The 17,323-nt window shown below is 54.8% G+C and overlaps 1 protein-coding gene across 2 annotated transcripts in view; it reads right to left on the minus strand.

Annotated features, from left to right (window-relative positions):
- The window catches only part of TCF7 (transcription factor 7), a 31,885-nt gene extending 19,035 nt beyond the window's left edge, over positions 1–12,850 (minus strand). The window contains exons 1-3 of one of the 2 annotated variants that reach the window (XM_087816381.1): positions 12,552–12,850; positions 12,292–12,358; positions 11,624–11,748 (exon numbers count right to left, since the gene is read on the minus strand). In XM_087816381.1, coding sequence (XP_087672507.1) covers positions 11,624–11,748; positions 12,292–12,358; positions 12,552–12,791 — 432 coding nt within the window. In that variant the 5' untranslated portion in view covers positions 12,792–12,850. Of the gene's footprint in view, positions 1–11,623; positions 11,749–12,291; positions 12,359–12,539 lie in introns of both variants that reach the window. The other variant, XM_087816382.1, reaches the window with a different exon arrangement.
- Between the last annotated feature and the right edge of the window lie 4,473 nt (positions 12,851–17,323).

The following is a 17,323-nucleotide window of genomic DNA, read 5'->3' on the forward strand; positions in this document are numbered from 1 at the left end:
ACTGAGCTCCTGACTGGCCTTTGATGACCAGAGCCAGGGCTGGGAGGCAGAGGGCAGCAACAGAAGAAGAAGCTGCTCTCAAAATGCCCCACCAGTTTGCTCTGGTTCCCAAAGAGCTTTCCCACTGAGGGGGGGCGGGCACCTCAGGGATGCCCTCAACTTCCTCAGTCCAGCCATTCTCAGTGACTCAGGGTCTAGGAAACCCTCTAGTCCAACCTCAGACCACACAGAGGAGGGTACCTGGGCCCAGAGAAGTCCAACAGTGAGCTCCAAGCTAAGCCAGGACTAGGACCTGTCCTTGTGTCATGCATCGGACCTGATTCCATCTTAAATGTCATTTATAAATACTTTTCCAGGTAGCATTTATTTTAGAAGCCCTAGGCTCCTGCCTCCAACCAAGAAACACAATGCCGTTGGCCCTGGGAGCCCCGACCTTGCCAGGCATCCGAAGAGGAAAGGGTCTAGCCCTGACCCAGGCCCAGAGCTATGAGGTCACAGGCAGCAGGGGCAGTGAAGGCCAAATCTTTCCTTGGGGCAGAGGAATCCAGCTCATGAACCCAACAGAGTAGGGGAAACGCTCAGCTTCTTGGCCTGCAATGCCACCATCTCCACACATTCAACAGCAAAGTGGGCAGGACAGCGAGCAGCATGGACTTTGAGAAAAAACAGACCCGAGTCCAATACCCAACTCTGCCAGGTACTAGCTTGTTCTTAACCTCTCTGAGCCTCAGTTTCCTCATCTGCAAAATGAGAGCAAAAATACTATCTACTTTCTTGGCTTCTTGCAAGGATCTTGATATTGAGATTAAAAACCCCTAGTATACCAGCCGGCATGGCTCAGCGGTTGAGCATCGACTTAGGATCTAGGAGACTGTGGTTTGATTCCTGGTCAGGGCACATGCCCGGGGTGTGGGCTCGATCCCCAGTGGGGGGCGTGCAGGAAGCAGCTGATCAATGACTCTCTCATCATCGATGTTTCTATCTTTCTCTCTCCCTCTCCCTTCCTCTCTCTGAAATCAATAAAGGCATATTTAAAAAAAAACAACACAAAAAAGTCTAGTACAGTCCTGGCATTATTGCTGCTGTTGTTCTTTCAACAACTGTTTACTGAGCACCTACTATGTGTCGCGCCCTGTGCAGGGCACTGAGATTCCATCAGTGAAGAGGACAGATGTGGCCCTGGCTCTGTAGATCCACCCTAGCCCATTTTGGTTCAAACCATCAACCCTGAAACCTCCAGCTCGTCATGGCCATCAATCTTTGTGGCCTAAGCAATCCTAGCTTCATCTATCCCCACACCCTGTGGACTGTGGTCACCCCCCAGCCCCACCCATGGGGTTGCCCACCACAGCTGGGTGGCTCCCAGGCTGCACACTGAGTCAAAGCCTGCCAGCAAGCTCTGGGGTGGCGGCCACAGCCTGGCACACACTCAGTGGCCACGCTGCCTGGACCCCCGGCTGTACCACCAGAGACCTCACTACTGCTGCTGCAAAGTTCTCCACAGACTCCCTCTCAGCGTCCCTGAGGGCCCACCCACCCTCTGCCTGCCTGGCCACCGGGCCAGCCACAGAGCCATCTGATTTGAATGAAACTTCAAACTTAATGACTTTCATGCTGGTTATTTAAAACGCAATGTAATTTTCTTAAACACCCTATTATTTCCTTTGATAGTTACAAAGCTTCCCCCAATCCCATAAGCATGTTTATTTTTAGGGAAAAGAGTGGTTTGCAGTTGGTCATGGAGACCATAAGGAAAAGGAACCCACAGAAAGCAGGGCAAAGAGTCAAGCACAGCCGCCCTCTGTTCCTGCTGGAGCAGGCTCTCCACTGACACCAGGGGATCTGGGGCAGGCCCCTGCCCTTCTCACACCAGCACATCAGCCAGTGGCCCTCCTGTCTATCATCTGACAGTGGCCAAGGCCCCCTTTCTGTGTTCCCCCTCCACAGGACCCCTCTGTCCTCATCTGTAAGATGGTTCCAATGGCTTCACCATGAACTTTCCCATGGACATTCCAGGCACGTACAGCACTGGGGAAAGGGTCTTAGGGCCACCAACACACTCTGAACTGCTTCCTCCTGGCTCCTCCAGACATTCTGCCCTGGGTGAGGCCTTGGGGCCTGAAGCTTTGACCAGCTGGATGAGATCTGTGCCCAGATAAAGTGGCCCCAGGCAGTGGCTGCCCACGCTGGGAGGATGGGTGGGTGCGGTCCTGCCAGTCGGGGCTCCCTGGCAAGGGAGGTGGCCTAGTGGTGGGTGTTCGTGCAGAGGTCAGCTGAGCCTCACCAATGCGGGGCGTCTTCTGGGAGTGCCTATTTTTAGATCCCAGGCTTTCATGTGGCCGAATGATGTGGAGTTTACAAAGCATTGGTAATGCGTTTCAGATGGCGGCCCAGCAGACCGGGAGGCTGGGCCTGCTGCCACCAGAGCCAGGTCAGAGTTAGTCAGAATACCCTAAGCTTGGACTCCCGTCACCTGTCCCTCTCTCCCTATAATCCCTTCTTGCCTGATGGGGAGGCTGGCCCCTGGAGCAGTCCTTGCAATGCCCAGCAAGCCCCACCTGAGGCCCACCCAAGCAACAGGCTTCTGCAGCCAATACTTTTGCTTGAAATCATACAGTCAGGAGAGAAGATGGCCCTGGTTCCCTGGCTTCCTTACCCATGACAGCCCCCTGGCTTCCTTACCCATGACAGCCCCCTGGCCTCATGGGCAAATGGGGCTTTCTAGGAGGGGGCAATCTGCCAGCCCTGGCTAGGCCAGCCCAGGCATGCAACTCTAACCCCGAAGCCCACTGTTCCATGGGACCACGGCCTGCCCATCCATGCCTGCAGCCACAGCTGTACACCCATCATTTGGAAGCAGATAGTGGGGCCCAGAGAGCTCTCCTGTCCTTGGAGAGAGAAGGAGTTGGTTGTTTTAATAGTAGGGGTGAGGGGGGTAGGGGGAAGCTTATTTGGCAGAGTGTCCACTTTCTCTATCTCTGGGGAGGTATGGCTGTGGAAGTCGGCCACGGTATGAAGGCTCTGTGTCACCAGCCTCCCTCTGGGCTTTAAAGCCCTGTCTGCTGAAAGCCCAGGCAGGCAGTCTCCATGGGTGGGACTAGCTGCACAGGTAGCCTCCCCAGAGGGCCAGACTCACACCATCTCAGCCCCATCCCAGGTCAGGGCCCCAATCCAGCAAAGGACAGTCTTCACCCACCAGGGGACCAAACTGAGAAGGGGCCAAATCCTCTGACCAGGATGCAGCTCAAAGACTTCATGCGATGGCTGATGTGGGCCACACCTTTTAGGGAGGGAGGCGGCACCCAAGTCCAAACCCCAAGCATCATAGGTCTGTGAGCTGAGGCAGCAAACTGCCTGAAGGAAGAAGTTAACAATGTCCCAGGTTCTCAGAGAACCCGCTTCCCAGACTCCTGGGCCTCAGAGTCCTGCTAGACACAATGCTGATGAGGCGCACTCTCCACGCCCCGGCTGAATCACCAACGGGTGGGACCTGACCTCTGGGGTTAAGTTCCCCTTTGTAAACAGAGGGCCCAAACCCTCAACTCATGACCATGGAGACTGAGAGTCAAATACAGTAACACAAAAATGGAAACTTCCACTTTTGAGGTACGCTTGCCTTCCGCGTACCAGCACGCTCGGGTCTCCCTGAAGCCCAGCCCCTCCCAGGCCCTGCTTGCACTCCGATCACCCTGCGCCTACCAGGGTCCATCCTGTGCCTGCTGCAGGCTCTGCCTCCGTCGCCCTCCACATGCAACTCAGACCACCTGCTGGCGGGTACCACCCCGGCCTCCGTGCTGCCAACACACCATAGGCGCCCACCAGCAGCTCTCAGGCTCTGGAACCAGCACTGCCTGGGCACCAAGGTCACAGGCTCGGCCGTCAGTGTCAGCCCTTCTCCTCCAGCCTCACCGGGTGGCCCCTGCAGACCTGGGCTTTGGGCCGCCCTTCTAATGACCAAGAACACACTAATTCCTATCTTATACATTCTGCTCAAGCTGCCTCCCCACACCTAGAAATTTCTCCCACTCAACTGTGCGGGTTCCTGGCCAGCTGGAGCCTTCCTGGCTGCCCCCACTGGCCCCTCTCCCTCAATGCCCTTTATCCAACTCAGGCAGAACCTCAAAGCTGACTCTGAGCCACCAGGAGAGTCTCTTTGCCTTGCCAGGACTGAGGGCAGAGGCAGCTGCCCTCTCAGTGCTGAGCCAAGGCCAAGTATGGGGGGAGGGGGCAGGGGGCAGACTTGGTAAATGCCAGTAGAGGTCGGGGCCCAGGATTCTAGATCCAGCAGGCACTATGTAATCGACCAGCTGAGGGCTGGAGGGCCAGGTGGGCAGAACAGCTGTCTTCTGCACTGCCCCAGGGGAGCTGGCTGCTGAGCTGAGGGAGGCTCCAGCCCAGTCTCAGCTTCAGGAGTGCTCCACTCACTTGGCAGTTTCCTTCACAAGGGCCATTAACACAGTGTTAACAATCCCTCCCACAGTGGCTTCCACTGATGAAGCACCTACTACGTGCTAGGGTCCTCACATGCACTCTCTCAATCATTGTCCTCAATTTTAGTTGAGAAAACTAAGGTCCAGAGGGATTAGGTAACTTACCCAGGGCCACTCAGCCAAGAAGTGGCAGATGTATTTAAGGGTGGATCTTCCAGACTCAATGTCTTTTCCTTCCTCTCTCCTAAGGGGCCTTGGACAAGTCCCTTCCCTGACCTGGTCTTATTGTCCTCACCTGCAGAAGGAGGGTTGTTACTGGAGGATCTAGGCACTGTACCGTTGGGGGAGGGAGGAGGCCTTGTGACCTGATAAAACACCTGTTTCCTCCAACGGAGTCTTGTTTGTACACAGTGGCAGGAAGCAGCCAGTCACAAGGTATGAGGGAGCGTGACTGTATGTCTTCAGGACCGCAGCTGCCTAAAGAGGCTCCCCTTGCCCCTCCATGTGGCTCTGTGACCACCCTGATCCAGCTGGACCTCAGCAGTTATATGACTTGAAGCCAGTGCCCTGGAGACCATTCTTACAGTTCAGCTAAGCCTCCTTTCCTGCAAGGATGGGGTGCGGGTCTCAGGAGACCTGGGAGGGCATGGGCTGCTGGCAGACTCTGGGAGGGGACCACCAAGATGTCCCTTCAACCCCTCACACCTGAGTCTCTGGGCACGTGGGAGGTGGGCAAAACTGGTTTGACTATCCCCATTTGCTGGCTGTGGAAACTGGCTTGGTGAAACTGTGGTAGGGCTGCAGGAAGAATACTGGGTCCTGGCAACCAACTGAGGGCTCTCTGTCAGCCCTTCCACCTCGCTGAGCTAGAGGGTGGCCCTAAAACTGCAGTCCCTGGGGAAAGGGTGGGACAGGGACCTGCAAGATGGGCCTTCCTGGCCCTGAAAGGCATCAAGGGGGCACCCTGAAAATAAAGTCTGACCTTGGGAGCAGCTGAGGGGGTGCTGCAGGTTTTCCAAATACCACAGCCAATACCACATGGCCTTCCAAGTCAGGAAGGAATGCAAGTCAAAATAATTTCTAAGTCCTAATGCCCACCACAAACCTATTAAATGAATGATAAAAGACAAAAATCCACGTTAGCCGTGTGTACTTGGGCCCTGCAAGGACCCTGAAGCGAACTGGGGCTGCAGCGAAGCAAATGCCGGATTCTTCCTCCCCGTTGCTCCCATAATTCTCCTTGGATACTGTGCTCCAGGAAAATAAGCAAAATAGCAACTAAGGAGTGATTTGTACAGAGCAACATTCCCCAACCTGTGAGCAAACTGGAGGCCATGTGAGAGAAAGAGTGAACATAGAGATAAACAAAGACACTGTACATGAGCACTGTCCGGGGTCCTGCAAACATGCACAGCCACACCAAGGGAAGCATCGGGGCAAGACACAAGGGCTTTGTGCAGGCGTGACCATGTAAGAAAAGGTCTGAGGATGGTTTGGAGGCTAATGACCATGTGGGTCTCTTCCTTTTTCCTACAAAATAGCTTAAGCCCCTAGCATCCTGTGTAAAGGGGTTCTATATGGCTGGGGAAGGGGGGCCTCTTTCAGATAAATCTTTGGGGTGGTGGAAGAGGATTCTCAGGATAAACTGAGTGGTCACAGCTCCCATGCTGGCCCCAGAAATAGCACGTCCCCTTCTAAGAAACCCTGGGTGAGGTAGGGCAGTGAAGAGGGGGCCTATGCACCTGTGTCCCCACCCTAGGGCTGGCCCCCAGAGTTCAGATTCTCAGGCCCACGTGGCCCAAAGTGGAGATACAGCCCTCCAGATGGGAGTCCATGTGGGCCTACCACTGAGCCACAATGGCCCCTGAGGAGCCAGGACAGCAAGGAAGAAAGCATCAGTCATGGCCAAACCTCCACCATCCCAAGGCCAGGCTACACCAGCACTTTCCTGGGCACCTCCCTGGTACTTCTGCCTCCTGTCCTTACTCCAATGTTGGGAGGAGGGCCCACCACTCCAGTTGTGCAGATAAGGACACTAAGGCTGAGATACTCTTTTTTCCCTTCGTTTTCTTTTATCCTCACCTGAGGATATGTTTATTGATTTTAGAGATAGAGGAAGGGATGGGGGGAGAGGAGAAAGAAAAACATGGATGTGAGCGAGAAAAATCAAAACATCAATTGGCTACCTCCCATACGTGCCCCGGGATCGAACCTACAACCCAGGTATGTGCCCTGACTGGGAATTGAACCTGCAACCTTCTGGTGTATGGAAAAATGTTCCAACTACCTGAGCCACCTGGCCAGGGCAGGCTGAGAACTTCTGAGAGATGGGCTATCTTTGGTTTAAGCATGGCAAGTGCATCGTAAAGCAGGGCCAACTACTTTGGCCTGAGGAGCCGTGAGGGTGGACAAGGCAGCCAAGGCCCAGGTCCATGACAGAGGATACCAGTTGGATGGTCAGAGGTCTCTCTGAGGAGGTAACATTTGAATTAAGCTCTGAATGAGGGATGAGAAGGTGGCAGCTATACTGAGCTGGGAAAGAATTTCAAACTGAGGAGACAAGTGCAAAGGTCCTGAGGTGGGAAAGATTCTTGTGGGTTGTAAAACTTATCATGACACTGAGGGGGGCTCCTATTTAGAGGGAGAAGAGTATGGTGCTGGTAAGGGGGACAGTCAGTAGGTGCTGGCCACCCAGGCACTCAGGCTCTGGTGAGTGGTTTGGTCTTTACTCCAGGAGCAATGGGAAGCCATTGCAGGATTTAATCAGGTGAGAGATGGGATCTGATTTATGTTTTTTGTTTGTTTTTGTTTTGTTTTTAAGTGTATCTTTATTGATTTCAGAGAGAGGAAAGGAGAGGGAGAGATAGAAACATCAATGATGAGAGAGTCATTGATCAGCTGCCTCCTGCACGCCCCCGACCGGGGATTGAGCCTGCAACCCGGGCATGTGCCCTGACCTGGAATCGAACCCCGATTGCCTAGGACCCTAGGTCGATGCTCAACCGCTGAGCCACGCCCGGCCGGGCCTGATTTATGTTTTTAAATGACCCCTTGGCTGCTATGTGGATCCTGGATTGGGGGTTAGGGTGGGGGTTAGGATAGGGGCAGGGGCAGAGGGACTCTGGAGGAGGCTGTTACCGCTACCTGGATGAGGGATGGCAATGCTTTGGGCTTGGGGGTGGTGACTGAAGTGGAAAAGTGGAAGATCTGGGGTATCTGGAGGGGAGCCCAGGTACCTGCCAGTCCCTCTGTGTTCACCTGTTGGACAACTGTCCCTCTTTACAAAGTTGCTCAACAGATCCTCCTCCAGAGCCAGCTCTTCCCAGGATGCTCCCAGCTGGGACTTTTGTGAGAGCACTCCTCCAGCCAGGAGGGAGTCTTTTCTACTCGGCCAGGTGCTCCCAGAGGCAGAGGCTGGTTCTGGTCCATCTAGGTGCCCAGCCTGGTGCCAGCCTCCCTTCTAACAGGCTTCACTCGAAGCAGAGCTGGTGATCAACCATCAGTAACCCTCCCTAACAAGGCCCTGCTGCTTTCTCTGAGGGGTGTGGAGGCCTGGGTGGGTGCATCTCTGCAGAGCTCCCCTGGATAGGCTGGCCATGTGTCAGCAGCACTTCCTTCCTATGCTCGAGTCTTGCTCACACCCTCACCTCCTGCTTCCCCGGGGCTTGTTTGCACAGCCCTCACCTGGACCTCAGACCTTGGAGTCAGTGAATGTGAGCCAGATGGCCAGGAACCCCAGCATGAGCCCACTGCCTCAACGGGGCTCCTCCACCCAGGAGCTGATGCCTGACTCCCTGGCTTGGTGCACACCCATGTACCCAGGAAGGCTGAAGAGCTCAGACACAGGGAAAGAGTCCCAAATGCCTACAAGAGCCAAAAGCCTCAGTTTTTTGGTGTTTTTTTTCTTTCTCTGTATTGAGATGTAATTCACATACCATAAAATTCACCATTATAAAGTGTACAATTCAGTGGCTTTTGGTATATTCACAAGATTGTACAACTGTCTCCACTATTTAATTCCAGGACATATTCATCACTCCAAAAAGAAACCCCGTTAAAGCCAATCCCCACACCCCTCTTCTCCAGGCCCTGACAACCACTCATTTACTCTCTGTTTCTATGGATTTGCCTATTCTGGACATTTCATCTAAATAGCAAAAGGCTCGGCAGCCTTCCAGGCCACAGGTTCCAAGTGGAGCCCATGGAAGGAGCCACAAAAACAACATGGCCTTGTATTCTTTTTGAGATAAGGATTTGTACCAGATATCAGTCCTGCACATTCAAGAGCCTGAGTTTCCCTAAGGAATGATGCCTTACTCATCCCAGAAGCCCCTCAAAGTCTGGGCCAGGACCCACTCACTGCCCTCCACCCCCATCCCCATCCCCACCCCCAGGTCTCAGAGCAGAGAAAACAAAACCAAAGTAAGGAGCAGCTACTGCTCTGGGCCAGTAATTGTCTGCAAGCCCGCATTAGATGCCTGACAAATACCAGCCATGAAATAAGCTTTGACCTAATTCCCCTTACCCAAACAGAGTTTGTAAGACACCAGTTACCAAAAAGAAACAAACTTTTTTTGGGGGAAAATTTCCCCCTGCTCTGTGGCAGTTACGTTTGAGGTGGTCACTTGGCCTATTGCTCCTGGCTCGGCTCAGGTCTGCCTGTTTCGAGGTACCCAATGTGGTAGCCACATGGACATTCCACCCATACATGGGCAGAGAAGGTCCCTGGCATGGGTTTTTCCCACTGTCCAGGAAGTCAAGGGACTGGTTTTGACTGCTAACCATTTGGATTCTCTCAAAGAGGGCTGGGCAAAGGGCCCGGGGGCCTAGTTCTAAAGCCCACGGGCAGGGGCTGGGCAGCCTGTCACCTGTGCTGTGAAGATGGGCTCAGGAAAGCACCACTTTGAAGAAAACACCCAAAGGCAGTTTTTCCTCAGGGCCCCTGAAAGGGGCTCCTGACCCACTTTAAGAGAATCTTTTCTGATTCTAGACATGAACCTTGAGTCACATGATAAATGTGCTCCCAAAACACAGGGTAAATTAATTTTGCTTCTTAAAACCCAAGCATATTTTAAATGTCCGTACAACTCTTCGAGTAATGCAAGCAACTACTCTTACTTGCTATTTGCTTGTAACTATCAAGTTTTCTTAAAAGAGGCTCCACTACATTCACATACATCTTCCTCACCCAGTGCGACCTCTCCTTAGGCCCTTGCCTCTTTGTCCCCACCCCCTGGAGCAGTTGGCACCAGGGCACCGAAAGTCAGTGCCAGAGCCTGTCCTCCTCCTGTGTTCCCAGAAGCTAGGCAGTGGGAGGCAGCAACTGAGTGGAGAGGAGAACCGGGGGATCTGCCCTTATAGGAGCGGGTGTGACACATACAAATGCATCTGTTCTACCTGGAGAAAGATCTTTAAGTTGAAAAAAAAAGATCCAGGCCAGGAGAGTGGTGTTGTGCCTGCCCCTCTGCACCCCACCCCCATCTTTAGTGCTCGAGTTGGTCCTGGGTCCACCTACTCTTTGACCAATGTGAACTACAGGACACCAAATGGTCTCTTCACCACACCCCTACAGAGAATGAAACCCTCCCTCTCTGGGCACTCTCACCACAGCCTATGCCATGAAAGGAACTCAGAAACACTGCTTTTCCTTACACCACTGTGGAATCACAAAAAGCAGGAAGGGGAGCCTGCCCTGCTAAGCCTGTTCTCCAGCCTAGGCCTTTTGTCTAGTCATGGTTATCACAGTGACTCCAGCCCCCTGACCAAGCCAGCAACTTGCCTGCCAGTGGTTTGGCAGTGGTGGGGTATGTCAACTTGGCCCCAAATCAAAGGGTTTGCTCCTTCTAGGGGGCCCAAAAAGCATCTTTGTTAAGCATCTGCTCCTGTGGGGTGCAGTTCTCTTGGGAGTGCTGCTTCATCAAGTAGCAAGGTCAGTGGGCAGCCCCCCTCCCCTCTAGAGTTGAAAGGAGCAAACATCTAGATAGAGCCACCCCAGAGCAGAAAGTCAGACAGAACACTCATCCAACACACTCCTTCTACAGATGAGAAAATGGGGGTCCAAAGGAGCTCATTTCCTGAGTTAGCTGTCTACGTTTTCCATCCTGGGTTTCTGGAGGGAAGCCTCAATGTGTCTTCTCACCTCCCACTACCTTCGGCATGAAACAGCTCTCAGAACCAACCCTCCTCACTCCAGATCAGAAACAGCCAGGCAGTCAGTCACCCTCCTCCCTCTGGGTGACCCCCACCACTAGCCACGTGCACCTCCCACCTGCGGAACTCACCTACACTGGGGCTACATTTGCATCTAACACCCGCCCCCAGAGTCCCCAAAATCTTTCATGCACTCTAGAAGCTCTAACATCACCCTGACTTGGGCTACCTGAGGACAATCTGAAACACTAATCTGGGTTTTTTAAAAAGTGCCACTTAACTGCTCCAAAGCACTCAGAATAGGCTCTTCGTACTTCATCTGCTCCAATGGTCAAAAAACCATGGTTTATAATCATCATGAAGTCTTTTCAAAGCACTGGGTACTTAAACACACTTAAACTTACAAATTCATTAAACAGGCCCTTTACCAACACTAGTGATTTGGAACACCTCGGTAAACCCTTCGTGGTGCATTTGAGACCAAGATAGCTTCATAAAAACCCACTTTCTACACAAGGTGTTCAGGCTCTTTCTCTGGCAAGGGTGCACTCATTGCCAATAAGCACAGAGTGAGCAGAGCATCCACAACCAGGAGATCTGAAGCCCACCAGTTTTGCCGGTTCCTCCAAACACAAAGGTTTGGGGCTTCGGGCTTTAGGGAGAAGGCTAACTACAAAGCTCACAGCTCAGACCACACTATGCACACCATCCTCAGGGTCAGAGGGGTGGGTCTCAGCTCAAATTTACTCAGAGAAGACTACACCGAAGCATCACCTAGCACCAAGATAGGGCCTGCACCTGCTTGTGAACAAGCTGGGAAGACAAAAGCCAACAGCTAACGGAAGTGAGGTTCCCGGGGTCGTCCCTTCTTCCTTCAGCAAAGTTCTCCTCTGGTTCAGATCCTACTGGGTATGAATGGGAAGAGAGACCAGAACAGAGTTTCCATGCATCTATTCTGTTGCAAGAGAATGTCACTTCTTGCCCGTGCCTCACATACCTGGTCAAGGAGGTAGCAGGCACCGGGCTGGGCTAGGGCCACTTACCAGTGGGGGCTGCGGCTGGGGGTGCTGCCCTGCTCCCGAGGGGGGTGGGTAGTGCATGAGCAGATTGAAGGCGGAGTAGACGGTGTCTTTGTACATGCCGCTGGCGCACTCCGGGGCCTTCAGGCCTGGAAAAACCACAGCTGGGTCAGCCACACCAGCCCCGGCAGCGCAGCTCGGGCTGAAGGCTGTCTGCTCTCGAGAGGCAGATAGGAATGGCCAAGGGGTCCCCTTCGAGTTCGTGACGTGAGAAGAAACGGAACGGAGCGAAGGTGCCCGCACCGCCAAGTTTTGACGAAGATCCTCAGGTCCAGGCTTCCCCTAGGTGGTCCCTACTTGACCCCCACCCTGCCAGCGGGCCAGGGAACCTTGGCCAACGCTTCTCCCCAAGACAGGGGATTAGTCAGTCACCTGGGCAGGAGGGGAGGCAGCGGCGGCGGGGGTCTGTTTACTCCTATAAAGGTCAGGGCACCGGAAGTGACTCGAGCCCGGAGGCGCCCGGGAAACCCGCCCCCCACTCTCCCCACCCCCTCGGTTTTACCGCCTCAAGGAGCTGCAGTGGGGGCGGGGGGCGGGGGGAGGCGCCCCCTCGGCTCGCTCCCTCCCTCCCTCCCTCCCATGGACGCCCGGGCCGTAGCGGGTGGAGGGGCGCGGGCCGTGCAGAAACTCACCGTCCTCCAGAGAGTCTGGAAGTTTGTCGGGGAAAAGTCTTTGCGACGTGTGTTCCCTCCCGAGAGCCTGCGGGTAAATCCAGAGGGGCCGTGAGGGGCGCAGGAAAAGCTGGGGACTCGGGGCTAGGGGCCGAAGGGGCTCTGAGGGAAGGGGACCCCCAGGGCTGCGGGCGGGAGGGGCGGGTCAGCGCAAGCCGAGGCCCGGGCCGCGGCCGCCGGGAAGGAGCGGGGCGCGGGCCGGCGCTCACCTCGGCCCCGACCTCGGCCTCGCCGCGGGCCCCGGGGCCGGCCCCCGGGACCCCCGCGCCGCCCGCCGCGCCCTCGGACTCATTGACCAGCGACGACTTGAGCTCGGCCAGGTCGCGCTCGGGCCCCACGGCGCTGTCGCGGCTCTTGTCGTCCTGCTCCTCGCCCTCGTCCTGGAAGGCCAGCAGCTCGTCGGGCGCGCCTAGGTCGTCGCCGCCGCCCGCGCCGCCCCCGCCGGAGTCCAGCTGCGGCATGGTGCGCTCGGCGCGGGGGCGTGGGGCGCAGAAGTGCTGGGCGCGAAGTCGGCCCGGGAGGCGGCGAGCCCGGAGTCTGGACCTCCGAGCCCGGAGCGCGGCGGGAGGAGCGCGGGCCGACTCCGCCTGGACGGGTTGCGGGCTCTGGGCGCGGGCGCCGGGCTCAGCGGCTTCGGGAGCTGGCGGGTCCGAACATCAAAGGCGCCGCCGGCGGAGTGCGGGGGGCGGGGCGGGGACGCCGGGGGCGGGCCCCGGCGATGGGTGGAGCCTAGTCTCCCCGCCCCTCGCCGGAGAGGCCGGGACACGCCCAGCGGGTACAGTCTTAAAGGGCTAGCTCTCGCCGGCGCAATTCGAGTGAGGCGTCGGACGACCCTTAAAAATTGCGGGGACTTTAAAGCACACTCCGACCCAGCTTGCTCACCTAAGAATTCCCGCCCTGAGCTTAGATTTCTCCCCCGGCTGCGGAGGGCGCGGGACCCCTAAGTTTTTGGGGTGGCTTGGAACTGGAGCCAAGGTGCGAACTGCGTCTGTGCCCAGGGCCTAGTACGTCCTGGGTTTGGATTTGGGCACTTCCTAGAGCTTGGGGCTGCTGGGAGGCTGTGTGCCAACCCTGGACCGGCAGGATTAGGCCCCCTCAAAGCCCCATTCTCCAAACCTAAGCCAATCAGGTCGCCCACTCACAGCGCAAACACAAGTATACACCCGTCACACATTTACTGAGCGCCTGTTGCACGTGGGGCTCATGCATCACGTTTGTGCGGGCCTCTCAGCCATGTGGCGGCTCTGAGGCGGGAATACAGACAGGCCGGAGGACTAAGGAAGGACCCCGCCCCCCACGGGGAATCCTCCAGTCACACCCTCTCCCTCCAACGGCTGTCCCAACTCGGTTCCACGCCCAGAACCTGCGGCCCGGTGGTGCCGGCAACTTAACACGGGAAGTTGCACTCCCGCGGAGCCCACTGGCTGCGAGCCTGGCGCAAACGCTACCTCGCAAGATCCCGGCTGCAGGGTCTATGAGCCAGGAGGGGCGCGGGAACGTGCGCCAGCTTCCACCGCATCTGCACGGCACGGAGGGGCAAGTCCGCGCGGGCCCCCGCAGCGCGCTTGGCCTCGGCTCAGCCGCTGCGTCTAGGCCCCTTTGCATCGCGGTGCAGTGAACCGCAGCCCCCGGCAAGTTTCTGTGCTGGATTCAGTGACGTTCCCACCTCTCCCAAGAACAACTGGGGCAGAGGGTATTTGGAAAGGGAGAGTGCCTCGGACGTTTCTCTGGCTCAGAGCCTCCGAGGACCCCTGGCTGCGGTGCAAAGTCGGTCCGGAAGAGAGCCGCGCCGCCCCTCCGGGTCGGGCCCAGCCTGGCTGGCTGCGGATCAAAGGGCCGGGCCGTCCTCCTCGGCGTTCTGATCCTATCTGCGCCCGCCCAGCGGGGCGCCTCGCCCCCCCCACCCCAGGGCTGGAGTGCCCTCTTTTCCCCCCTTCCGGGGGGCCGGAGGAGGTGTGGGGCTGGGGGGTGGGCGCTAGTGCTCAGTGTGGCCGTGGAGGTGTGAGGAAGACCCTGCCCATTAGGTTCCCCCCAAGTCAACTTTTCTGGTCTGAACTTGCTGCTCAGTCTCACCTCATCCCGTCTAAATGGGGGGGGGGGGCAGCTCCAGCCAGAGCTGGCTCAGTCTCAGGGGAGAGGACAGGAGGGGGGCCCATGCCCCCCCCATCTCAGCCTCTGAAGTTGTAAGGTCTGGCTTTGGGATGAGCCTCCTCTGTTATAGCTCAGTGGGAATAGGGTCTGCCTCACCTGAAGGCTTTGGGGGTCTCCCTGCATTTTCTGGTGACCCCAACTTATCAGGATTCTCTTCCAGGACAAAGCTCCCCAGACCCATGAGGTCCCAATGGACACAGGCTGAAGTTTTCGCCAGCCCATGGAGAAAGGAGAAAAGTCAGGGCAACAGTGAGTGAGCTTGTTTTTCTCAAGAGGGCTAAATTTTTTCAGTTTAAGGTATTAGCCTTTAGTCAGAGATTATGAACTTTCAGTTTTATTGGTGTGAAAACAGCCTTTCTTTACTGAAATGATGGTGAGAATTTATTTATTTATTTTTTAATGTTCTTATTTGGCAAAAGAAAAACTTGGCAATTCTCTGTTCACTCTCCCACCCCCAAATTTCTTTGGACATTTTACAGCACTCTGAAATCCTAAAGCCTGGGAACCACTGCCCTACAGGATCGTGGCTCCAACCTCTTGCCCTGCTGAGTGGAACCAGGGAGGGGGCAGGTGAGTAGGAAGAATAGATGTGTGAAGAGGGTAAGGGAGGGAGAGATAGGCTGATTCTCAGATATCCACAGCCATACTGAAATCAGCCTGAAGGCCTGAGTACCTAGTCCAAACTCAGCCTGTGGACAGGGGAGGGGCAGAGGAGGCCACTCTAGCTGCTTAAGAAGCTGAGAAATTATTAGAGCCAAGTTGTTGGATTAGTCTCTACAAACCACGGGCAGAAGGAGCTCAGATATTGTGAGATCAGTGGGGCTGGAGTGGTCAGGTTGGCTTCCTGGAGGAGGTGGACTTCATCTGGGCCTGGAGAGATAGAGAGGAAAAGGAGCTCGGGCTTCTCCCCAAAAGGCAGATGCAGGCCCTGCAGCAGCCCATTCCTTGTCTGGATAGCACTGATTCTGTCATCACCATCCACACAGTGACTTCATATTACTGAGCGATTGCTATGTACCAAGCATGTCAAGAGCTTCACACACATTATTATCTCATTTAATCATCCCACCAATCCTATGACATAGGGGCTATTATGCCCATTTATGAATGAGGAAACTAAAGCTCAGAAGTTGAATAAATCACCCGAGAGCTCACAGCTTAGAAGTGAGGTTATCAGAAATCCAAAGCCAGGCAGTCTAACTCCTGAACCCCACAACCTTTTGTACCCTAACTAGTGTTCCATTGTGACCTCTGCAATTTCAGCGGAGCCCTTATCTACTTTGTGGTCTTTGCAGACAAATGCTGATGAGTGACCTGTCACTAATAGAGTTCTTTCTGGGTGACTCATGCTGCATGGAGGGGCCACCAGAAGGATTGGGGAATCTCAGTGGCTGGTCTGTATAGGGTGGCTCAAGCTGTTTGTTGGGCGAGAGGGTCCAGAGTGTCTCCCTTGGATCAGAGCAACCTCAGTCTGTACCATCTCATCCCTGGCCCACTGCCTGCTCTGGGCACAGACTCAGATTCCATAACCAGACAATAGGCCCTGAGGTTCTTCCATGAGAAGGTGAGTAAGATCTGCTATAGCTGCTCCCTGGATGTGACCAGGGGAGTTTTGGGACCAGGGCCATCTGCAGGGAGGCCCCAGAGTCTTTTGGACTTAGGAAGCCCAGGTCAGAGCTAGAGATTTAACAAGGCTTCATCTCCATGCAGATAAACCAGATGGATCTATGCCATCCTCAGCTGCTGGATTCAGGACAAAGAGCTCTCAACAGTTGAGGGCTAGAGCAAGAGATTTAGGCAGACCTTTGGATTTAGGCAGACCTGAGATTTCATCCCTGCCCTACATTTACTAGCCAGGGATCCCAGACAAGCCACTGACCTCTGAGGCTACCCTTCCTTATGGGTAAAATGGGTATCATACCTGAACCTGCCCTGCACTGTGGGAGCGACGTTGAGATGAATCATATATCCTAGGAAAGAACTTAGCACAATGCCTGGCACATTCCAAGTGCTCTAATAAATGGGTACTCTTGAGCTAGAAATTTTTCGGAAGTTGTTAGGCTAATTGGCTCTTCATGTAACGTCATGTAAATCATCTAAGTGTTCTCATGGCCTGAGCCCACTTAATCACAGCTAAAGCTGAAAATATACATTTCCTTTCCTTTCTTTCAAGTTCCTTTAACATAAAAGGCCCGCATGAACTCTGACCTTTTCTAACAGGGAGACCCTTGAAATGTGGCATTTCCAGAAAACGGCTCAAAGGAGCCCCAGATGGATTTGATAAATTACAACGGGGAGAGGTTCAGAGTGGCATCTTGTCCCGCCTGCCCGCCAGCCTGGCATCCTGTTGGGGCTTGCCAAATGCTGCCTGGAGGCTGGGCTGCCAGCTTGGGCAGGAACACTCCCTGTGGAGCCTTCTCTCTCAGGGCAAAGCCTGGTCACACGTCCTAGAAGCAGACTGTGGTTTGTTACTAGAAACACAGTTGCTCTCTGGAGACTGTAGTTTCACTGCATGTTTGTGTGTGTGTGTGTCCATGTGTGTGTGCATGTGGGTGGTTTTGGCCTGAGAATGACAAAGATACACAATTGCTATGATGCCACTGCTCTGGGTCAGAGACCAGGCAGCTGCCTTAGAATGAAGCAAAAAGGGTTTGGGGTCATCTTTCTTTGTAATTGTCAGTGGGTTTTCTCCCCTAACCAATTCCCCCACCCCCAATTTTGTGCAATAGTGAAGAATTGCTCTTAAAATAAAAATTTAATAATAAAACTAGACGTTAGCTATTCCTGATGAAATCCCAAGGAAGTCTGGCTAAATTGGCTTGAAGGGTGGTGGTGGTGAGAT

The sequence above is a fragment of the Miniopterus natalensis genome, chromosome 4, assembly GCF_054644295.1.
Source record: "Miniopterus natalensis isolate mMinNat1 chromosome 4, mMinNat1.hap1, whole genome shotgun sequence".
NCBI lineage: Eukaryota > Metazoa > Chordata > Mammalia > Chiroptera > Miniopteridae > Miniopterus > Miniopterus natalensis.